Source organism: Acartia tonsa, chromosome 10 (assembly GCF_053477335.1).
Source record: "Acartia tonsa isolate MP-2025a chromosome 10, ASM5347733v1, whole genome shotgun sequence".
Taxonomy (NCBI): Eukaryota; Metazoa; Arthropoda; class Copepoda; order Calanoida; family Acartiidae; genus Acartia; species Acartia tonsa.
In genome coordinates this window covers 42,046,784-42,071,753 of record NC_137269.1, presented here as the reverse complement: position 1 = coordinate 42,071,753, position 24,970 = coordinate 42,046,784, and the positions used below count along the sequence as shown (strand labels likewise).

Sequence of the window (24,970 nt, the reverse complement as noted above, 5' to 3'; positions counted from 1 at the left end):
CTAAGACGACTTAAGTATATTTTAGAAGTGAAGTAATGGTGTGCATTATTTTCAGCTCCACTTTCTTCAGACAACCAACCCCTTAATTGCACAACGTTCCTCTGGAAGGCCTAAATGTGCATGGTAATAAGTTGCGCCTGCTGTTGATCATGTAGTTCCCCATACTCTAACTATTTTTGTCTTTTGCCTGACATAGCAGCTGTAGGAACTTTTTTTTATGTAAGGGGGGGGGAAGTTTTGACACATTTGCGTAAACAGGGAGTATAGGCTTTATCTTTGGACTGAGAGGATAGGTTATTAGGGATAAAATCATTCTTATATGATGAATTTTCCCAAGTTTTAAGATGTTTTGGATAGGCCTCCAGGTTCCGGAGCTCCAGGCCTCCAGGTCCTCTCTGTACAGGTAAAAATTAAAAAAATAATTTTTTTTTGAAGAGTTAGAAGTCAACCTATGAAACAAAATATGCATATTTTTTAATGTTATTCACATATTTGAAGAAAAAAACGCATATTATGTTTCATAAGTTGACTTCTAACTCTTCAAAAAAAAATTTTTTTTTTCATTTTTACCTGTACAGAGAGGACCTGGAGGCCTGGAGCTCCGGAACCTGGAGGCCTATCCAAAATATCTTAAAACTTGGGAAAATTCATCATATAAGAATGATTTTATCCCTAATAACCTATACTCTCAGTCCAAAGATAAAGCCTATACTCCCTGTTTACGCAAATGTGTCAAAACTCCCCCCCCCCCCCTTAATTATGACGCGATGTTAGCAGAGATTAAAAAAAATTATCTTTTCGGATACGCAACGTGGTTTACTACTGTCAGCGTTTTTAATTGTTATGAAGTCTAAAGGATGCCTTGTTATTTAAAAAATGTACCTGGCTCAATGGGCATGAAATGGTCATTTAAAAGAGGTTCTACATCCTGCTAATAAAGTACTAAACCTCTTCTGATTGCAAAACAAAAAATATGTAAAATCTGGCGGGGAACTTTTGCCGGAATAACAATGGACGCAAATTCTGTCGGTAAAATTGCATGTGGCGGGAAAACTATACACGTATACAGGTGGGAAAATGATGCCCACTTATAGGAGAGAGAACATACATAAGGTAGGAAGGAGGGGAGTTGTTGGTCCGATAGGAGAGGGAAGGGGTACATAATTCATCATCAGCAGCGACCAACAAGACTGTACATATGATCAAAGACTTATTCAGTAAAGTGTGCTACATGCCACCAGCAAGAGGCACTAAGAAGTCCATTACTTGAAGAGCAGTTAAAATACATTATAATCTTTTAGCATTTTCCTGGTTTTAATAGACATAAGATTGCTTTATTTAACACCTACCTAGAACATTTCACATAAACTTTTTTAGATTTATAAAATGTTAAAAATAGCATCTTTTGCCAATAAAGATCAAGAAGTTTCAGCTCATGAAAATGGAGAAGATGAACAGGTGAATGCGGGGGGGGGGGCATTTTGCTCTGATGTTTATGTATTTATTCATGTTTTGTTTTAGTCAATATATACCTATATAAAATAACTTGTTCAAATAAATATATTTTTTATTTGAAATCAATGGTGGAAGCACCATAAAGGCATTTATTCAGGGATCTAAAGGAATAAGGTAATTTCCGATGAATGGATGTAAATCCCCAATGATGATACACAAACTTACCTCTTCTGTAGATTAGAATTAGTGGGTAAATTATTTGAACACTTATACCAACCAATCAAAATACAAAAAAGTCCCCAGAGCTTTCAATCAAACAAATATAAAAACGGTTTTATAAAACTTTGGGTTCTAGTGTAATAAACAGCCCATTGTCCCATCTCTCTCTGCACTTTTTTATGCTTTTGTGCTTTGCTACTTATGGATTTTGTCATCCTTGTTTTGTGTATAATTGTAATTTTTTTTTAGGAATCAGACGACAGTGATATTGAGATGTACGAACCGCCAGAGCCTACTGTTGATAGAGGTAGGTTTCTTTAGAATCACCATTGAAGTATTAATATACCACCCCCTCTTTATTGAATATATTTAATTTTTCATTTCATGATCCTAATTTAAGGAATTTTAAGTAAAGGAACGTTTATTGAGCTGAGACAACTCAGGGTTTGACTGCAAGTTTGGGGTATGTAGTTTGAATAAAAAGAACAATAATAACAAATTATGTTTATTACCTAGTTAATGCTTGTAATGGGATGCAATTCTCTGACGCCGTCTGTATGATATTAAGTAACATACAACTAACCCTTGGATTGCAAGTTCTTTGTCTGGAAGTCCTAATTTAATTGTGTATGGTAATGAGTTGTGCTTGTTTACAGGTCAAGGCATTCTCTTACTATAAGTAACACATGCCAGACATAGCAGGAGTATGTAACATTTTTAACGTCTATAGTATGACGTGGTGTGGTTCAAACTCGAACCATTTACCTTTCAGGCAGCAAGGAGGAATGCTATCATCTATATTAATGCCGCGGTTTTTAAATTAGGGTTACTGAGTAAGTGTTAATTATCATGTTTATAAAAACCCTAATTTAACAGTTAGCTCTTCTATGAGTCATATTTTTAAAACTTTTACCTCCACAACTGATTACTATTAAGAAACTCCAAAGAGTATAAAATTAGAAAAATACCTTGTTTTAGGTACTCTGCGGGGTGACCCAAAGTCTGAAGTAAAAGCTGAAAATGGAGTTGTTAACGGTCTTCCTCACAGCAATGGAATTGGTAAGAGAGCAGTTTAAATTATTTGGCTAACAAGAATATTTTTTTCAATGCTTCTACTGCTCTGCTGCCTATGAACAAATTATGCTTTATCATTAAAGTTTTCTTCTAATATATTTCTGTAACTGCCCTGTATATGTCTTTAATTGTCATCTGTTCATTCAAAGAGGATTTTTATTTTTTTTTATTTTTTAACTGTGTTTCTTTGATAACTTCACAGTAATTTTCTTTTTATTTCTCAATACTCCTACTTTAATTCTCAGAGAGAGAGAGAGAGAGGGGACAATAGGCTATTTATTACACTAGTCCCTGAAATTTTATAATAACATTTTTTATTCATTGGCTTTGACAGCATTGGGAAATTAGTGAATTTTGATTGGTTGGTTAATTAAGTTGAGTGTTCAAATGCTTCAACCAATAATTTTAGGCCACAGAAGGGGTAATTTTGAGTATAATTATTGGGGATGTACATCAATTTATCAGCTAATGTCTCATTTCTTTAGATCCCTGATAATTCTTATGGTTTTAGCTATTATATTAAACTTAGATGATGCTGGAGATATGCTGTTAGCTGCTGCCAGAGCTGGTTTCTTAAATGGCAGCGCCCCTGTTGCTGCTGCCGCCAGTGAAATTGATGATATTGCCGCCACAGAGGAGGAAGAAAGAGTTATTACAGAACAGATGGCCAGTAAGTGTTTTAATAAAAAAATGTGGTTTAGTGTTACAAAAAATTTGTTTAAATTCAAATATACATAACTGGTGGCTACGCCCCTAGGGGCCTCTAGTGGCACTTTAAATATTTTTTATTTTGTGTCTATGTCTATTAATTGAAATTATATTAAAACTATCATTCACTACCTAATGTTATTTTTTTTCAGGACAACCAGAACAAGTCATTCCAAGGAATCATGAATCTTTTCTCAATTCGCTGATAATATGTATTTTTACTTCTTTTTGGTTAGCAAAATTAAATTAATGCCAACTTCCCTGTTAAAATTGTTTTAATCATAAAAAGAAAAATCAACAAAATATCACAATTAGTTATTTATTGAAACTGCTTAACATCAAGGGGGGGGCACATCTGACACTTTTGCGTAAACAGGGATTATAGGCTTTGTCTTAGGAGTTATAGGATAGGTTATTTGGGGAAAAAGTTTAGTTTTTGGGTGTATTTTCCTTATATTTAAAAAAAATTTTGATAGGTCTCCAGGTTCAGGTGCTGCAGGCTGGAAGGTCACTTCTGGACAGGTATAAATGAAAAAAAAAATTTGTTTGAAGAGTTAGAGATCAACTTATTAAACCAAATATGCATCTTTTGGGATGTTATGAGCATATATGAAGAAAAAATAAAAATCAGCCTCCAGGTTCAGGTCCTGCAGGCCTCCAGGTGAATTCTGGACAGGTAAAAACTGAAAATTTTAAATTTTATAGTTAGAACAAAACTTATTTTACAAAAGTTGCTACTTTATGGATGGTATGAACTAATTTGAAGAAAAATTTGAAATCGGGCTCCAGGTACAGGTACTGCAGGCCTCCAGGTAAATTCTGGACAGGTTAAAACTAAAATTTTTTACTTTTGAAGTTAGAACAAAACTTATTTAACAAAAGTTGCTACTTTATGGATGGTATTAACATATTTGAAGAAAAATTTGAAATCGGGCTCCAGGATCAGGTACTGCAGGCTTCCAGGTAAATTCTAGACAGGTAAAAATTGAAAAATTTCAATTTTATAGTTAGAACAAAACTTATTTTACAAAAGTTGCTACTTTATGTATAGTATGAACTAATTTGAAGAAAAATTTGAAATCGGGCTCCAGGTACAGGTACTGCAGGCCTCCAGGTAAATTCTGGACAGGTAAAAACTGAATTTTTTTACTTTTGAAGTTAGAACAAAACTTATTTAACAAAAGTTGCTACTTTATGATTGGTATTAACATATTTGAAGAAAAATTTGAAATCGGGCTCCAGGATCAGGTACTGCAGGCCTCCAGGTGGATCCTGGACAGGTAAAAACAAAAAAATTTTACTTTTATAGTTGGAACAAAACTTATTTAGCAAAAGTTGCTACTTTTTGGATAGTATTAACTCATTTGAAGATAAATTTGAAATCGGGCTCCAGGTTCAGGTACTGCAGGCCTCCAGGTGGATCCTGGACAGGTAAAAACTAAAAATTTTTACTTTTTAAAATAGGGCATAACTTCTTTAGCAAAAGTTGCTACTTTATGGATAGTATTAACTCATTTAAAGAAAAATTTGAAATCGGGCTCCAGCTTCAGGTACTGCAGGCCTCCAGGTGGATCCTAGATAGGTAAAAACTAAAAATTTTTACTTTTAAAGTTAGAGCATAACTTATTTAACAAAAGTTGCTACTTTTTGGATAGTATTGGCCAATTTGAAGATAAATTTGAAATTGGGCTCCAGGTACAGGTACTGCAGGCCTCCAGGTAAATAGATGATGTCTAACTTGGTATCTTAGTTCTAATTGTCTATTTTAACAAAATTTGTTTGGTTTGTTTGTTACTTTTAAGTTAATTTTGTCAGAAAGTTTTCATATCCCTTTTTTATACTTGATAGTTGAAGAAAGCCTGCAGGAAATATGCCGCTCTAATTGCTGAAAGACTGCCACAATAAGGCTTAATACCCCAAATTTGAAGCCTGCAGCTTCAATAACTTTTTTGTATCAAATTGAGGGTATTGTGTTGGATTTTGGTTGGATTTTTACCGCAGTTAGAGCAGTGCATTTCCTGCAGGCTTCCTTTAGTGACTGACCTGTTGACAGTACGTTTTTTTTTATATATATTCTAGTCAATGCTTAATATTTTTTTTAATAAATCAAAATTTAACAAAATGTTTGGATTTAACTTGAACCTTGAGCCCGATTTCAAATTTTTCTTTGTATTAGTTAAATAGATATAGTTCTAACTCTTAAGTTAAATATTTTAATTTTTACATGTCCAGAATTCCCCTGGAGACCTGCAGTACCTGATCCTGGAGCCCAATTTCAAATTTATCTTCAAATTGGTCAATACTATCCAAAAAGTAGCAACTTTTGTTAAATAAGTTATGCTCTAACTTTAAAAGTGAAAATTTTTAGTTTTTACCTATCCAGGATCCACCTGGAGGCCTGCAGTACCTGAAGCTGGAGCCCGATTTCAGATTTTTCTTTAAATGAGTTCATACTATCCATAAAGTAGCAACTTTTGCTAAAGAAGTTATGCTCTATTTTAAAAAGTAAAAATTTTTAGTTTTTACCTGTCCAGGATCCACCTGGAGGCCTGCAGTACCTGAACCTGGAGCCTGATTTCAAATTTATCTTTAAATGAGTTCATACTATCCATAAAGTAGCAACTTTTGCTATAGAAGTTATGCTCTATTTTAAAAAGTAAAAAATTTTTAGTTCTTACCTGTCCATGATCCACTTGGAGGCCTGCAGTACCTGATCCTGGAGCCCGATTTCAAATTTTTCTTTAAATATGTTAATACCATCCATAAAGTAGCAACTTTTGTTAAATAAGTTTTGTTCTAACTTCAAAAGTAAAAAATTTCAGTTTTTACCTGTCCAGAATTTACCTGGAGGCCTGCAGTACCTGATCCTGAAGCCCGATTTCAATTTTTTCTTCAAATTAGTTCATACTATACATAAAGTAGCAACTTTTGTAAAATAAGTTTTGTTCTAACTATAAAATTGAAATTTTTCAATTTTTATCTGTCCAGAATTTACCTGGAAGCCTGCAGTACCTGATCCTGGAGCCCGATTTCAAATTTTTCTTCAAATATGTTAATACCATTCATAAATTAGCAACTTTTGTTAAATAAGTTTTGTTCTAACTTCAAAAGTAAAAAATTTTAGTTTTTACCTGTCCAGAATTTACCTGGAGGCCTGCAATACCTGTACCTGGAGCCCGATTTCAAATTTTTCTTGAAATTAGTTCATACCATCCATAAAGTAGCAACTTTTGTAAAATAAGTTTTGTTCTAACTATAAAATTTAAAATTTTCAGTTTTTACCTGTCCAGAATTCACCTGGAGGCCTGCAGGACCTGAACCTGGAGGCTGATTTTTATTTTTTCTTCATATATGCTCATAACATCCCAAAAGATGCATATTTGGTTTAATAAGTTGATCTCTAACTCTTCAAACAAAATTTTTTTTTCATTTATACCTGTCCAGAAGTGACCTTCCAGCCTGCAGCACCTGAACCTGGAGACCTATCAAAATTTTTTTTAAATATAAGAAAAATACACCCAAAAACTAAACTTTTTCCCCAAATAACCTATCCTATAACTCCTAAGACAAAGCCTATAATCCCTGTTTACGCAAAAGTGTCAGATGTGCCCCCCCCCCTTAATTTAAATAAACTATTTTTTCTCTTATTTATATAGCTTGTTTACTGTATTTCTATACACACAGTTATCCTTGTCCAATAATAGATAAAATTGAGACTAAAAAGTAAAATGTTTTAAGCAGGGATCTAAAGGGATAAGACAATGGCCAATAAATTGATGTACATACCCAATGATGATACACAAAATTGCCCCTTCTGTAGTTACAAAACGTGGTAGAAAAGATTGGACACTCATCATAATGATTTAATAAATCAAAATTTAATAAAATTCCCTAAAGTTGTTAAGTCAACAAATAATAAAGTGTTATTATAAAATTCTCTGTAATAAACAGCCTGTTGTCCCCTCCCTCCTTGGTTACAAGTATGAGAGATCTGATAAACTTTAAATTGTTTAAAAATCATGATCACATTTAGTTCTAGTACTGCTACACAACCCATAATCATCAAAGGAATACTATTGTTAAATTAATTACCTAACAGATCATAGAGTATTTTTATTCTTCTAATGTTTATAACTAAGAAATAACAAGACGACCTTCAGTCACTCAGTGAAATAATTAAAGGGGGGGTAGGGTGAATGTTTTTTTTGTTACCAAACCCTAAACACCAAGGAACTTAACCCAAAATTGAGTTACACATCTGAAATTTTACAGTTGCACAGTATATTGGGTTCTTTTCCCCAAAAATCCTACAATGTTTTAGACAGGCCAATACTCAATCATGTTTTTAGTTCATTTTAAAACATTGGTACATTGGCTCCCCCCACCCACTTTCCTTATAAGTGACTTCAGATAAGTTGTCCAAACAACTCTACAACAATACAGTCTTTTTAAATATTTTTAATAATTCATACTGTGCAGCAAATTTTTTTCAGAAATATTGGTATAAAGTGGTAGGTAGGTTGTGTTAAAAAACCGTAAAAGTGTGAGTAAGCTTCCATCAAAAGCGATTATTAACTGTTATTAAATATGAGTTTTGTCAATATTAACAACAGTTAGACTTAATTATCCCTTTTGACTGAAAGCTTACTCACACTTTTACAGATTTTCAACACAACCTACCTCCTTCTTTGTTTTTATCTTGGCAAAGAACACTTATAATGAACTGATGTATGTAAGTATTGCAGCTAGATAATTTGGTCATCTATTTCAGTTGCCTATCCGTTAGAGTTGTTAGGTAAATAAGTATAGTATATGTTAACAGGAGATAGAAGAACATACTGGTGTGAGCTTTGTAAGGTTGACCTCAGTTCTGAACCAACAAAGGCTTCACATCAAAATGGTAAGTTTAAGATCAGTAATATATTGATAGTACAACAATACTGGGATTTCATTTATCCTATGGTTTGTTTTGTCTTTTTAATAGACAATTGGAATTGATTGGACTATATGCCTTAATTATCAATAACAGCTATTCGCTTTAAAACAAGGATGACAACCCACATAAAAACAAAGCTTTGAAACAGTAGAACAATCATACATAAACACTTTTAGAATGTCTGAACAGAATATGAATGTATAAGTCTAAACAAAAATTGTTGTAAAACTGCTTAAATGCAGGATACTTTTTAAGGACTTACTTACATCTTTAGAACTTTATTGTACAGATGCTTCACTTTTAACATTATACTTATCCTAGTAATCAGTAATTTGAAAATCAGATGAAAAGGATAATTAGATCACTTAAAAAATTGTTGTCAAAACAGTTAAAAATCATAGTGTTTTAAATGGATGTATGGACATTCTGATAATAATTATAGATTTGCTGTGCTTTTTAAATTGTACCTAACTACTGCAGTAATCACCATGCCTAAGTTTGAAATCAATAGGACAACTCTAAGATGCCCAATTGCAAGTGCTATACATTATTTGCGGACTGACGACAGGCAGACTGACCTTAATTATAGAAAAGCTTTCCTTTGCTTAAGAAACAAATTTTTAAGTTTTATATAAAGTGTGTTACTTTATTTTATGTTTTATTATTATTTGGCCACAACTTGGTCAAAAATGCTCACAAATAAGACCTTTTTCGACCAAAGATACTTAAATGGTTCCTTTACCAGCCCAATCAATCAGTTTTAAGATATCTTTATATTTTAAGAAAAATTTATGAAAATACTAAAAAACAGCAAATTTGGGTGTTACCTTTTCACGCTTGGTTTTTTATTAAATGAATAAGTTAGGGTACAATGTTTGGCACTTTCGATATAAGTAAATGATAATAAAAAACCCATAGAATGCGATAATAACTTCAGAAAAATCGAAGAAAATAGTTTTAATACTTAATTAACGTTTTTAAGTTTTTCTTCAAAAAGTTTAGATAAGATGCCTTTAAAAGTCGTCTATGATTTTGTCAGGGATAAAAATGTAACTTTAAAATAAGAATTACAACATATTTTTTCAATTAGTACAAAGTAAAATTTTGAACATTTTATTGATCAGTATATTTTTTAAAATGTGAAGTAGAAACCTGAATATTTTATCATGAAAATTGTGTTATGATTTGATTGTCTGCTAGATTACAAGAAAAAAGATACTGACAGTACTTGTTGGTTCTTTAAAAATAATTAGGTAGATTACTTTCAGAACCCCTCTTTTTGCAACGTTATTTCAATAGAACAGAGCCGTAGTCTTAGTGTACTCAATATCTAGACAGCCAACCATTGTTTTAGAATTGTTCAATTTTTTTAACTTCTGATAAAAACAGAATTAATGGTATTTTTGTAAATATTATACCTCCAAGAAATGGCTATACTTCCCAATCATATGTTGTGTGATATTTAAGAGGAATTATTTTGATATAATGTCATTAAAATATTCGTTAAAAAAAGTGCTATTCTAGCTTATACTTTACATTTTAATGTGTATGATAATTCAAATAAAAGATAATGAAGATTTATATTATATTTAATTGTTATAATTATAAAGAAAAACCTGGAAACAGTAAAAAACTGACTTTATTTTATTGACGTAGGGAAAATTTTGTCAAATATTTGAATAAAAAAACACTATAAAACAAAATAAATTATTTTTAATATAGTCACAAAAAGGCTTAATGAGTTTAGGAAATATTTCATTCACTAATCATGTCATTTAAACTCTATTACACAGAATACATTGTAAAAAGATGTTCTCGTTTTAATTTTAAGTAATTTGAAATGCATTTTAATACCTTTTAATGATTTATTTTTTGAAACATCTTTTTATAAAATGTTATTGATTTTTGAAGTTATATGTTAAAATGTTTTTAAATTTTGTTAACATTTTGTTTTAAATGTAGAAAATTGGTAATTCTAAACATTCAAAAAATGATTTTATTAAATTTTCATCACTTAAATTGCATGTTTGATGAAATTTTCAACTGATAATTCAAGAAAAATCGTTTAAGTTTTATTATATTTTACTTTGAAATGTTAAAAAAATATAATTATTGTCAAAAATGTGGAAGTTATACTTTCCTCAAAAAAAGACCTAAAACATGCAAATTAACACGTGTAATGAGATTTTTTTTCTTTCAGGTTTAATTTTAAGTAATTATTGATATTTTTTGTAAAAAGGATTTTATATAAAAAGTTTTAAAACTCGAGTTATGTAGTGGTTCTAAAAAAGGTTGCGAATTTATGCAATTTTCTTGCAAAAAAAATTTTCTAGGATTTTAAAAATAGCAAAGGGTGTTATTAGACGTACTTACAGATACAATTGCAAAGTCATTTTGGCCAAACACTAAAATAAAGTTTTGACATCTGAGGGTCCAACCGTGTTTTATATGCACAAATACCATAAAATCAACAGAAAAAATACTTATTTTTACTTTTCTCTCATTTTTAAAGTTTAATTCTATTAAATTGGCTATTCTTGAAGGGATTTATGCATTGAAATATACTGAAACATAATATTGGGCAGAAATTAATGTATTTCAAAGAAAGAAAATTTTAAAAATAAGAAATTCGACCTCTATCACTTCAGAAGACAGCTGCCAACCTCCAGTTGACAGGATATAGTTAAATACTTGTTTAATAATTAGCCAAAAAAGTAAAAGAAACATTTTTTTAATATGGTAAAAAAATGATAATCTAAATCTTGATTTTGGGGATGATGATCTTAAAGACGCTCTTGCTGTTGGTGATGATGATCCAGATGGTATCCAAATACATGAGCATTATGACAACTTATCTCTTAAACTATGGTCCGATTTTTGTATTTGTAGCATTCTCCAATCAAGAGAAATCCCAAAACATACAATCATGGTTTTTAAATTCTCCAATTCATAAGGTAAATATAGTAGTTTTTAAAAGATGGTTATATTTCTTGTTACAACTTTTAATTAGAGTCTGCTACAAATACAAAAATTGGACCATAGTTCAATAGATGAGTTGTCATAATGCTCATGTACTTGGATACGATCTGGGTCATCATCACCACCAGTAAGAGCGTCCTTCAGATCATTATCCCCAAAATTAAGATTTAGATTATCATTTTTTTACCATATTAAAAAACTTTTTGTTTTACTTTTTGGGCTAATTATTATTGCTAACAAGAATTTAACTATATCCTGTCAACTGGAGGTTGGCAGCTGTCCTCTGAAGTGATGGAGGTCGAATTTCTTATGTTCCAAAATTTCTTTCTTTGAAATACATTAATTTCTGTCCAATATTATGTATAGTATAATTAATGCATAAATCCCTTCAAGAAAAGCCAATTTAACAGAATCAAACTTTAAAAATGCTAGAAAAGTAAATGTAAGTATTTTTTCTGTTGATTTTATGGTATCTGTGCATATAAAAGGTAACACCCAAATTTGCTGTTTTTTAGTATTTTCATCAATTTTCCTTGAAATATAAAGATATCTTAAAACTGATTGATTGGGCTTGTAAAAGAACCATTTGAGCATCTTCGGTCGAAAAAGATCTGATTTGTGAGCATTTTTGACCAAGTTGTGGCCAAATAATAATAAAACATAAAAAAAGGTAACACACTTTACATTTTAGGAACAAAACATATCCAGAAGAGGCAAAATCATATCTTAGATTATCCTCAAGGTAAGTTTCCTTATCAATAGCTAAAAATTTCTTATCAAAAGGTGTTTTATAAAAATTAACTAATGAATTTATTTACTACTACTGGGCACTACAGCTCAAGTCCCAAAAGCTTAAAAAGATGCTCAACAAACAAAAAAAAAATTAATTAATATATTAAGGGGGGGGGGGGGGGGGGGGGTTAATGCAACCATCTCGTAATCAATGTATAAATGGCACTTAGAATTCGATTTTCGATCTGACATTTTGCATGAGTAATCCTTGGTAGGTCTTTATTCCCTAAATCAAACAAAAAGTTGGAAAAGTAACGGCTAATGGCTGGCGGCTCAGCCGTTTAGCCATTTTTTTGGTATTCTCAATGCAAATCCATCACGAAATCTATCTCCACATAATAGTCTTTTCTGCTCCAAAACGTTTTCAAACGATTCTAGCCGGTAGTTGCTGGTACTAGAAATTTTTCAAAAATGTTTTTTGTATCATTTCACATTATTTAAAGCAAAAATATGTTTTAAAAAGTTGATTTCTACGTAATTTATGACAGATTTGCCCTAAATATAGCTAAAAAACGGCTAAACGACTGAGCCGTTAGTCGTTACTTTTCCAACTTTTTGTCTGATTTAGGGAAAATAAATTACTAATGCAAAATTTCAGCTCGGAATTCGAATTCTAAGAGCCATTTATACATTGATTATGAAATGGTTGCATATCCCCCCCCCCCCCTTAGATCAATGCTTTAGCTAATGTATTAAAGGTATAAGCTGTAATTTAAAAAGAAACTTTAATATCTACCTGCAGTTTAATAAATGAGGTAGTTAAAATATGCAGATATTTTGACTTTAATAAGCAAAACTGTTAAGTATGAAAAATAGCAATCATGACGAAATTGGCATTTGGAAGATTTTCTGAATTTCATTGTTTAAAATCAATTTAGGTATTTTTTTTCACCAAATATTCTATTTCTTTATACAATCAAAAACCTAAATATTACATATTAACTAGATTTTAAAAAATGTATTTTTGCAACATTTATTTATATCATAATTCTTTTTTACATTGAACATTGATTTTTGCATATTTGTATTAAAACATGCACTCCCTGTGTAGAGCAAAATTCTCTATAAGGACATTGTCTTCTTGAGCTGTGGTGCTCTGGAGAGGTACGCAAAAACACTCTTAAGAAATCAGATGATCATATTATTTGATTATATTGGGAAAAAGTAATAATTTCACGTGATTGGCTTTTGTGTCTGGACCCAAACCAGGTTTGAATAGGTTATTCATAAGTCTGAAGACAGTTTTTAAGCTATTTAGTATTCCTACTTCCCCCCCCCCCTCACTTTTAGAGAGTTTGAAAATAGAAAGAGAAACAAAGGTATTGTAAAGCTTTGAAAGCTGAAAAACTTAGAAGCATAGATACTCTACTGTTGTTTTTGTCTCATAAGTTTACCTTTTATGCTGGGTGTAGAATTAAATTTCTACCCTTCCCATTTTTTATGAATGCCCCAATCATTCACTTAATGAACTCACTAAAATTCTAATTGTTTTTTTTTAGATGTAGACAGAGTTTGGATACATCCTGTTGCCAACCCACCCCCTGCAAAGAAGAAAATTCCAGTCAGAGTACACACAAAAATTCGAGAATCTGAGGTGCCAGTCATTGGGTTAGGTAATTATTATTACATTAAGAAAATATCTAATCTCTTTTTGTTTCCACATTTAGTTCATCAAATTTAAAAACTATTAGACTTAGACAAGATAAGGTATAGAGAAAATCTGGGTAAAATCATATTTGAAGCATATTTTTTAGGGTTTTCTCTCTTTCCATTATTCATTTTAGAATGCTATTACAGATTTTTTTTGGAAAAGTTATACTGCTACCTAATGATTATTATTTTTTAACAATTCTTAAACAAGTTTTGATACTGTAAATAAAAAAATGCTTGATACTTTATTTATATGTTACAATAAATGTTTTTAATAAAAGTGGTAGTGATTTGTCACAACATTAATAATCCTTTGTCATGATTGCATTTCATCCTTGCAAAACATTGAACTATGAAAAAATCTTGAACAAATAAAAAATTCTTTACAGTATGGATTTTAAACTGATTAATATTTGAAGGAATAAAATTGGTTCGCAGCCATACTGAAAAATCATATTTACCATCGCATTACAGATAATACTTCATGAATATTAAAAAAAACTGTTTTAATCTTTAAATTTTTTATTTTAATATCCGCAGATAGCTGTCTTAAGCACAATAAAGGTATCATATTGAGCACTTTTTTTTATATTGGGCGGCTCAATTGCCAAAAAGGGTTTGGGGCGCCCAAAAGTGGTTTTGGGCACCCTTTTTGGGCAAATATCGTAAAAAGCATATAAAAAGGATATAGCCTAAAACCATACCGAGACTTATTATTAGAAATAAAATAGCCTAAAACCATCTCAGGACCTATAAAAGCTCCACTGGAAAGGAGAACCATATCGGTTCAGCAGTTAGTGAAATCCTTGGGGTGTCCAAAACTGCCCAAAATGACAACCCTGGGTAGAACTGAAGTTTTCTGTTCATATCACAATATTTACAGAAACTTAGTTTATGTGTTAAATAAAAGTTGCCTTGTTTTTGTTCACAGATTTTATTCCTTTAACTTTATTTTGTTTAGATTGTGTGATAGAAACTCTGCCAACATCAGACCCAGAGCAGGAGCCTATGTATGAATGTACTGTATGTGGAAATAGGGTAATCATTTTATAGGCTCAGAATACAGGGATCTAAAGGGAAAAGACAGTGGCCAATAAATTAATGTACACCCCTAATGATGATACACAAAATTACCCCTTCTGTTGACTATAATTAAATTATTGGTTGAAACGTTTGAATACTAACCTTAATGAATAAACCAATCAAAATTCACTAAATTCCCCAAAGTTGTAAAGCAAACAAATAAGAAAACGTTATTATAAAACTTTGTAGACTAGTGTACCAAACAGCTCATTGTTCCCCTCTCTCTCTCTCTGTTTGGGCTTTATTTCTCCGGTATTTTTTCTTGATTAATTATTAAGTTCTGTGAAAAAAAGGGATAAGGGTGTATAGTACACTGCAAATCTCATGTATTCAATTAAATTTTTTAATAAAGTAAAGAAATAGAAGTTTTTTTTATTTACTTTCAAACCTTATCTTTTACAGGGGAGCAATGCCAACGGTATTTTCTCTCATTTGACGGGCCAGCAACACAGGCACAATGTTATGAAGATGAGAGGACATTTGCGCCATGGAGGGAGGCTTATTTTATACCAATTTACTAGTAAAATAATGATTTTTAATATTAATGAATAGGATAGGTAATAATAACATATTAAAAATTGTTGTCCGAAAAGTTAAAGACCAACAGGTTTTAAATTGCCTTGAAATCATCATGAAAAGTTTGAAATCAAAAGAACAATTCTAACATAGCTAAATTAACAAAAAGAGCTATGAGTTATGGACAGACTTTGATTAATAAGAGAAAAGCTTTGCTTTTAAAAAGTGGCATAAAATGAGCCTTGTGACTATCAGCAGATGCTAACAAATATGCTAAAGAACGTGCTGAAAACCATGATGACTTAGAAAAGGCAATAAGGTAAGTTATTTTATTATTGTAGCTGCGCCCCTTGTCTCCTGGTGAGCGCCATGGAGGTGAAACTACTTTACAAGATATCACGTCTGTCTATTTTTCCTTTAGTTTTTTATGCTGATGTCGAAAATGTCGAAAATAAAATGCTTACAGATAATCTGGGATAGTAAAATCTCAATAATGCACACACAGTCATCTCCAAAAGCACATAAAATGCATAAAAAATTACACATGTTATCTTTTTTTTTGTTGGGATCTGGAAAATTTAAATGAAGACATAAATGTTGAGTTTGTAATCTAGATATCTGCATTCAGATTAATCTGTACACCGACAAACGTCCTACTACGACAAACGTCCTAATGCGACAAACGTCCTAATGCGACAAACGTCCTAATGCGACAGACGTCCTAAACGACAAACCTCCTAATGCAACATCTCTTAAGTAAAACCTCCTAAAAACTTTTCAAGTGATATCACATTTATTAGGTGTGAGGTATGGGTCGATTTTTGTAATGCAAGGTTGTGTCGGGTTCGAAACCATGCTGCTTGATAGCCAACACAGACTCTGGGAAAACTGTCGGACGGATTTTTAAATTTACCCATGTGCACAAAGTTATTCAAGAAAGAAATTTCGGTTTTGAATTTCGTCCCTGTGTGTTTTATCGCTATATTGGACCAATGGATTGGATTTTTACATTGTTTCACAGTTAGTACATAATTTTTGGAAGATTTTTTTCTTTTTATTTTGGAAGATTTAAAAATTAATTTTTTTAGGAGGTTTTACTTAAGATATGTCACATTAGGAGGTTTGTCGCATTAGGATGTTTGTCCCTTTAGGAGGTTTGTCCTTTAGGACGTTTGTCGCATTACGAGGTTTGTCCCTTTAGGCGTTTTAGGACGTTTGTCCCTTTAGGAGGTTTGTCGGTGTACCGATTAATCCGCTTATTTCTGGACCAACTTGGAGAATCCTAATCTGAATCTATGTATATTTTAAATTATTAGATATCACAATCCTATTTTAGTTTAACTTCTCCCATGAAAAATATATGACATACATATATTTTATTTTCAGGGCAATAAGAAAACTCAAGAAGCTAATTTTAGCCTAACAATTAACAATCCGAATCCGCTATTAAAATAACGAATTGCGGATTCGGATTCTGGATTTAAAAATTGTCCAAATTTGGACGGATATTGGATTCCAGATTTGGATTCGGATTGCCAACCCTAAAAATTTAACATATATATCTTTTATTTTCAGGACAGTAAGAGATGATTTAAAATACCCGTGGCCGCCAGGTCAAGCTCCGTGGTCCTTGGAGCGAGGTGGAACAGGAATACACCCCTCAACTGTCGGAGCCACCCCAAAAATAAAAACTGAAAGTAAACCTGCCATATCAAAGTTAAACACAAACAGAGGTGAGTAATTTATAGTTTCCAGGGATATAACAATGGATTATGATGAAATCTTAACCCACAATACTTAATGGTACAATAATTTCAGACAAGAAAGGTTGTTAGGGCCCAAGACAGTAAAAAAAATGAAGTTTCCTCCCTTATATCCATGGTTTGTCCATATGTATAAAATATAGCATATCTTGGTATTTTTATCTACCTTTTTGGCCGAATAGAATTCCTGTCGTTCCTTTGGTTAGGTACAACTGACTTTTTTTTCTATCAAATTTTGTAATTTTTAAAAGCAAAGCATCTCTATAGTTAGGGTTGGTCCATAACAGTGCTTGTTAATTGAACTTGCTAGAATTGATGATTCCTATAAAAGTTAGGTTCGATTTAGGAAGCATAGCATCCTAAAGCATATGAAATCATCCTATTCAACTGATAAGATCAACAAGTTCTAATATTATAAGCGAGACATCTCTATTATTAAATCCTAAAAATTTAAGTATGTCTTTTATCTCTCTTTTGTATTTGAACAATTTTGTAACAAATTTAAGTACAATTTTGTATAGAGTTACAAATTATGTTCTGGCACTCTACAAGAGTTATTGTGAATTTGTCTTTCCTTCTCATTATAGAGCTTTGCTTTTAAGGATGTTGGCATTTTTATTTATTGATCATCTTGCTTTAGAGATTATTCCCAATCCTGGTGAGATAGCTGATATCAAATGTGATGAAGAAGCATCAAGATACATTGCACTAGCTATGGAAATCATGAATTTGTTAGGTAATTAAATAATACACAGATTTTTCAGATAGACTTAGAAATTGTCAAGTTACTTGAGCGGTTTTGCCTGGCAACCCCAAAAATACTCAATTTTATTTTGATTATTTTTTGGTAGATGCGAAAAATATTCTAGAGAGGGGGGTGTGACACTTTTAGAAACCAAGAACTATCTCGTCAAAAACCGCCGTTTTCCGCAAAATATTGTAAACCTATTCCTGTATGTTAAAGACTATAAAAATACAATACAGAATTTGTTGTATTTTAGGCTTAGGTGAATGATTTACAGTATGAAAAAGAAACTAGAAATTAATTTTATCTAATAATATTTTATTTAGGCGAAAATGCCAGAACTGCTAGAAGAGCAAATTTGGCTATTTTGGAGGCTAAAAAAAGGTAAAATTTTTTATGATCCTTTAGTGCCAAAATTTATTTAGAAAACTTAATCTGATAATTGCCGGGATCTAAAGGGATAATACAATGCCTGATAAATTGATGTACAAAATTAGTTCTTATGTAGATTACAATTAAAGGTTTAAACATTTGGACTCTCAACTTAATGAACTAACCATTCAAAATTAAATGAAAGTCCCCAAAGTTGTATAGCTAATGAATTAGAAAACATTATTAAGAGACATTCGGGACTAGTATAAAACAGCTAAATGTCCACTCCCTCCCTGGATAATAGGGTAACTAAAGTAAGAATGATACCAAATTTTTAGAGAGAATCAGGCTTTGTTTTGACTTAGAAGGGATAGGGAAATGGAAGGCAAAAATTAATCTACTCTCCAGTTTAAAAAAAATAAGTTCAAAGCAAAGATATTTACAAAAAGTTAGTCTGTGTTTATGATCCTCTGTTTCTGTGTGCTTTTTAAATTCTTAAACAAATATATTTTCTTAAAATAACTTCTTTTTCTTATATGCATATGGATGTATTTAAGTGACTGAATAATTGAAATTTTGCGTATTTTCTCCTTTTTTTCATTATGATTTCCAATTTATTTTTAGAAAAATTTCTTTATGTTCTAGTGGGCTGGTATATCTGTACAAAAATGGGCATTAATCTTTTTTCATTTCAAAAAGGCATCAGATTTCATTAAATCTAATCTTGTCAAGAGACACTTTCAAAGAAGCTTTTATCTTCCAATATAAGATTTAAAAAAAAAATTTTTCTCTTCAGGAAACCTATAAGTCCTCCAAGAGCATCACAAGATCCCAGACCTGGACCATCTGGAATAATCCGAGGAAGTGGCAGGAACCCGTTCCAGAACTATAGAAAGGAAGACAGCCAAAAGTTTAATCGTTCCTCCAGGTCAAATTAAAAATTATAATTATTGTCCTTTTATTTTCAAAAGCAGTTTTTGACATTTAGGGTTCTTTCTTCTAATTGTTTAAAGACAAGTTTTTGAATATTGAAATTATTTCTAGAGGTATAAGGAATTGTGTAGGTAATACACATTGCTTCTATTTTTGAAATGTTAATAAGTCCATTTTAAGCTCCTCACTCTCTGATAATTTTTGCTTAGGTTTTTTTCTATGTTCATTAATGTCAGTTTGTTTGATTTACCAATCATATATTTTGATATGTAGTATCTCTATAAGTATCCGTTTCCCCACTGAATGACTCACTGCTTCTAACAGTAAAGTTCTATACAGCTATTAAAGTATTTAGAATTAAGTATATTTTAAGTATATTGGAGTATAAGTTTTTTTTTGGTCAATATTTTAAAATTCCTATTTTGGTTCAGACAGAATAAATAACTATTTGTACTTTTATAGAATACCTAGTACACAAAAACATTTTTAATTTCTTAAAATTTGCCAGTAGGGCGAGGACAACGAAAATTAAGTCAATATCTCTCTCTCTCTCCTCTCTTTATCATGTATAGTAGTTATTTATAGCTTTGTGTTATAGACAGCTTTCTACGGATATTAAAATGAAAAAGAATAAAAACCGTTTTGTTAGCTCAGAGAGCCTTAAGGCTTGGTTAACAAAAAAGGTTAATGATTTTTATGTCATTGCTTGTAGAAAACTGGCTAAAATATGATATGATTATTCAGTGTGGCTTAGAACTGGTTCTAAACCAGCGGATTTAATCGGCTTTAAGGCCATACTGGAATATATATTTATTTATGCTAAATCATATGGCAAAAAACTTCAAAAAGGGCATCAGTTTTCATTAAACTAATCTTGGCATTTTATGTAATTTAGATCAATGTCCAACAGTCCTGACAGGAGCGGTAATAGATCAATTAAAAGAGAGAGAGAAGACTATGATAGGTATGTTTTAATATATTTGTTGTTGATGAAAACAGTTTTTTTGTATAACATTTACTTTGCTCTATTTTTTCATATTTGCTCTAGTCAATGTATTGTACATGCCAAGAAAATAGAAATTAAATTAAAACAAAGATGACAACACCCAGAAAAACCGATCTCTGAAATCAAAATTTAAATTTTTACAATATGAACAGTAGTCAGAGTGTCAGAACTTGAAAAGCAGACTATTACTTTATAAGCTTTAAAAGTTGTATATAAACTTGTTACAAAATTGCTTAAATGCAGGATTCTGTATCAGGACATACATACATTTTTAGAACTTGATTACAGAGATGATTTGCTAAAATATTGTACCTTTATTGTTCTAAAAATTAGATAAATAAGATAATTATATCATATGATATAAAAATCTGATTTAACACGTGTTAAATGGATGTACAGACTTATTGGTGATGAATATAGAGTTATCTAGTTTTCTAAGTTGTGGCTTATTGTTAGAGGAATCATCAACCATAGTTTGAAATTGAAAAGACAATTCTGATAGGTCTAAATTAACAAAAAAAAGGCTAATTGACACACAGATGGATAGATGGCGAGACGAATGGATGCACAGACCCTAATTATAGAAAAGCTTTGTGTTTTATTAAATAGTTATTTTTAAAATCTTAGTCTAATATTTTGCCAAATATTTCAGGGATGCCACTAGAAGACCTTCAGGAGATACTAGAGTATTTAATAAACATACTGGCAGGTATCAAACTTTAAACCACCATTAGTAGCAAATCTACTCTATAATTTACTTTGTCTGTTCATCTGTTAGTCAGTTCTTCTGTATTGCTCTCAAGGAAAGGGATAGTTGCATGAAGTACATTTAACAAGTTGGATTGCAAGCATAAGTTAGGAGAATACCATCTAACATATATAATTTTGTATTATAATAAATAGCATTCAATTTGGCCCCACCAAAATAGTCATAATGCTGTTTTTGTGAAACAGGACAGCCATTTATGTTGCATATATCAAAAAAAATATGACTTTCAAGTCCTGATATTTTAAAATACCTGGTGGAAAATTGAAATGATTTCAAATATATGTCCTATAGATATAGTTTAGAATATTAAACTGAAATAAATACTCAGTTCAATAAATTTAAGTTTAAATGCACTTTGTGCAACTACCCCATTGATTTTCTTAGCTGCTGTATAAGATAAATGGCTGGTTTTGTTGTTTATTTTAATTTACATGTGTAGGTTTGATATTTTTTTTTATAATTTGACTTATATTTTTATGTTGACGCAATCTTTTATTGTTTTTGATTCATTTAATTTTAGTATTTTAAAATATGCCAAATCTTATACCTACTAATTAAGTTTCTATCACTTTACATTACTTGCAAGTCTAAATAAAAGATATTAGTTTAAATACCTAGCGTTAGTATTTGAAGAAATATTTTATTAAAAGGATTTTACAGACTCAAACTTTTTAGCAGACTTGCCCATGTTTCCTGTCTGTTCTTTAAAAAAAAAATTTACAGGTATGAAGAGCCACGTGTATCCCAGAAGAGACCTAGGTCCAGGTCACCAGGAGACACAGGAGGCCAGAGAGCAAGGTAATACTTATCTGAGCAACCCGCAAGGTGGAATTGAACATGGAAAATTTATCTTATTAATGTGAAATTAAGTTTAATTGTATTGTCTTACATATGACTCTAAAGGGGTAGTTTTACAAAAATGCATTTAAAATTAAAGTAAGTGAACTGCATATTTATTATTGTTGAATGGTTTAAACTACATCATTAGAGCATATATTTGAAAACATTTAAATTTTACAACCTTGTAGTTTTATAAATAATAATATCAAGACATTCATGCTCTTGTGATAATTGCATCTTAGTAGAAGTCTTATTCTAACAAAAACAGCATGACAGCTATTTTATTGGTGACTAATTTGTTTGTATGTATTGTAATACAAAATGATATATGTTAGATGTTATTCATGCAACTTATGCTTGCAAAAAGTTTTCTGAAAATGTAACTTTTCTCAGCACAAATTAGACATTTTTAGACGTAAAACAATAACTACTCATCTTCATAGTTAACCTTAATTTATATTAGGGTTTTAGGGTTGACAATCCTAATCCGAAATGTGCAATCCACTTAATTTATAGATGTTTTTAGGACCCCAAATCTGTAATTTCAATTGCAGATTCGGATTGTTAATTTTTTGACATTTTTAGCACTTGCTGCTGTAGGGCTAGAATTTTCTTTTATATAGGTACAAACATATCTTTTAAAATATTGCGAGAATACGCAATTTACAATTTGAAAACCCATACCTAATCCGCCAATAAAACAAGAATTGGCAATCCACGGATTAATCCACAATTTTTGAGGATTTTTGTAAGAATCCAAATCTGACCCAAAAATTAGGCAGATTTCCAACCCTAATTTATATTGTACAAAAACATTTAAAGTTTCACTTCTCCAAGTACCCAAACTTGTTAAATGCACTTCAGCCAACTATCCCTTTCATCATTTTACCTCCATTGATTTTTGTAGGTATTCTCCTGAGAGAAGATATTCCTCAACTAGAAGTCGGTCACCACAACATGAAAGATCCTATTCCAGGCACAGCTACAGGAATGATGATTTATAGTTATTGCAAAAAATTCTTTTTTTTTGTTGCTCGAAAATTTTTGGGAACAGATTACCTAAGGTGTAAAATTATTTAATTTGTTCCTTCAAATCTGGTGAAAACAGTTGGATGGTAAATACTATTTTTTAACTTTTAGCTAGTGAAATTGTCATTTAAAAAAAATATTCGTTTATGTATAACTTGTACCTAGGTATTTGCATAGTTTTTTTTGTTCAAGTTACCCAGGTTTGGGGTAATTGTAGGAAAATGTTTCTCATCTTCAAAAAAAAATTAGGCCTGAAAGTAAATTATCATTTAAATTTTAGCAACAGAGTTTCAGAGGAGAGAAGATCACCTGGGCAGAGTAGACACAGAGAATACAGAGACTCATCAGATAGATACTCTTCTAGCAGGAGGTCAGGAGAAAGAAGGAGTGAATCTCCTCATGGTGGCTCTTCCAGCAGATGGTCAGGAGAAAGGAGTGGATCTCCTTATGGTGGCTCTACCAGCAGGAGGTCAGGAGAAAGGAGTGGATCTTCTTATGGTGACTCTTCCAGCAGGAGGTCAGGAGAAAGGAGTGGATCTTCTTATGGTGACTCTTCCAGCAGGAGGTCAGGAGAAAGAAGGAGTGGATCACCTCATTATAGCTACTCTTCAAGAAGGAGGTCTGGGGAGAGGAGCCGCTCGCCTCGTCACAGCTACCATTAGGATTAAAATATGCGCATTTCTTTCTTACTTGACTTTAGAATAATGTTTGACTAAATATTGGTTAGGTAATAAAGATCTAATTTATTTTTTTTCTATAAAAAATAACAAAATATTAATAGCTTAAGCAAAATTCTGACAAAGTACTATTTTGGAATAAAAGTAGGTATAAAATTTACTTTTATTTTGACAACTTGCATTAATTTTGTTTGAGATAAGAATGATTAAAATTATAAACATTTGCTTACTTTGAAAGAGTTGAGAAATATTTTTGTTAAGGTTTTATTTTACCTTTATTAAAAAGTTTGAAAATTTAAAGTTTATTTTTTATATTTTGTAATTTTTCTAGCAAGAAATGTTAAAATACTTACTTAGATACTTAAATAATCTTTTATTTTGTCCTATTGAGATTGTGACTACTATTTACCTGGAAATCTTTATTTTTGTATTTTTGTACAATCAACTCTAATAAAAATTTTACTACTGTTAACAAATCAGATTAGGCCTTCAGTCGTTTTTAAAAAATTATAGGAAATATAAATGTTTAGTAATCCTACTAGGTATGTATATAGTAAATACTTGACATAAAGCTAGCAAGTCTCTTATTTTATTATTCTAGCCTATTTCGGATAGTATATTATGTTCACTGTGTTTGATGAATTTAGCTCAGAAAAAAACAAAATAGTCCTTTCCTATAAAAAATGTCTACTATTTTTAAAGTCAGAAGTGTATGTTTTCCAACCTAGTTGAAATTCTTCCCTCTATTTATTTAGGAAAAATACAGGGAATTTCCTTATTTTGATTTTCTCATGGAAAATATACACCACTGTATTCTAGTTTCTTGAGTAAATTGAAAAATAACCAGTAAAGTTTTTCTATACCACAGTATTTTATTATTAGTAGATTATGAGCTTAGTAAATTGTTATTCCATGCAATATAAAGTTGGAAAATTAGACCATGTATGAAAACTAATTGTGATTATTTCAGAATGTATAAAATGATTTAAATGAAAATGGAGTCACTTTCAGGTTAAAAGATATTAAGATTTAAATGTAGAAGAGCTCTACTTTTAATAGATAGTAAAAAGAAGTCAATTTGTCATATTTTATTGAAATTATATAGGGACACCTTTGTAAGTCTATTTCTCTAGTTAAAAGAGAATACTAATGGCGTAGTGGATTAAAAAGTAATAATCTATTATTTAAATGCTAAATCATGCAACTTGAACTTAAGGTATTAAAGAAAAAATATTACAATGTTGTTGTCAATTGTTAAAAGCTTCTCAAAAGAGAAGAAGTCATTTTTATAAATTATATATTTTTATTTCAATTTATATGCAAACATTAACTGTTTATAGATTTAAATTTTTGAGTCTAATATTTTTTTCCTTTGATATAAGCAATAAAAATCCTGCTAGATAAGAATCTGAGATGCTTTCTAA

The 24,970-nt window shown here is 30.9% G+C and overlaps 1 protein-coding gene across 11 annotated transcripts; it reads left to right on the top strand.

Annotated features, from left to right (window-relative positions):
- The first annotated feature begins 1,328 nt into the window (after positions 1-1,328).
- On the top strand, positions 1,329-24,518 carry LOC145330071 (uncharacterized). Of its 11 annotated transcripts, XM_080174627.1 has the most exons (23): positions 1,329-1,458; positions 1,924-1,981; positions 2,653-2,733; positions 3,278-3,418; positions 3,609-3,633; positions 7,490-7,526; positions 8,281-8,356; positions 12,063-12,113; positions 13,663-13,776; positions 14,775-14,851; positions 15,299-15,389; positions 15,671-15,731; positions 16,988-17,145; positions 17,816-17,911; positions 18,247-18,304; positions 19,089-19,220; positions 20,121-20,189; positions 20,884-20,940; positions 21,724-21,798; positions 22,748-22,828; positions 23,150-23,694; positions 23,904-24,088; positions 24,429-24,518. In XM_080174627.1, exons 1-21 carry the CDS (start codon positions 1,387-1,389, stop codon positions 23,529-23,531), a joined length of 1,992 nt encoding a protein of 663 aa, XP_080030753.1. In that variant the 5' UTR covers positions 1,329-1,386; the 3' UTR covers positions 23,532-23,694; positions 23,904-24,088; positions 24,429-24,518. The 11 variants fall into 11 exon arrangements, with proteins under 11 accessions (XP_080030753.1, XP_080030754.1, XP_080030750.1 ...); XM_080174628.1 differs by having other exon boundaries at positions 22,766-22,828; positions 23,904-24,518; XM_080174624.1 differs by having other exon boundaries at positions 23,150-23,591; positions 23,904-24,518.
- The last annotated feature ends 452 nt before the right edge of the window (positions 24,519-24,970 follow it).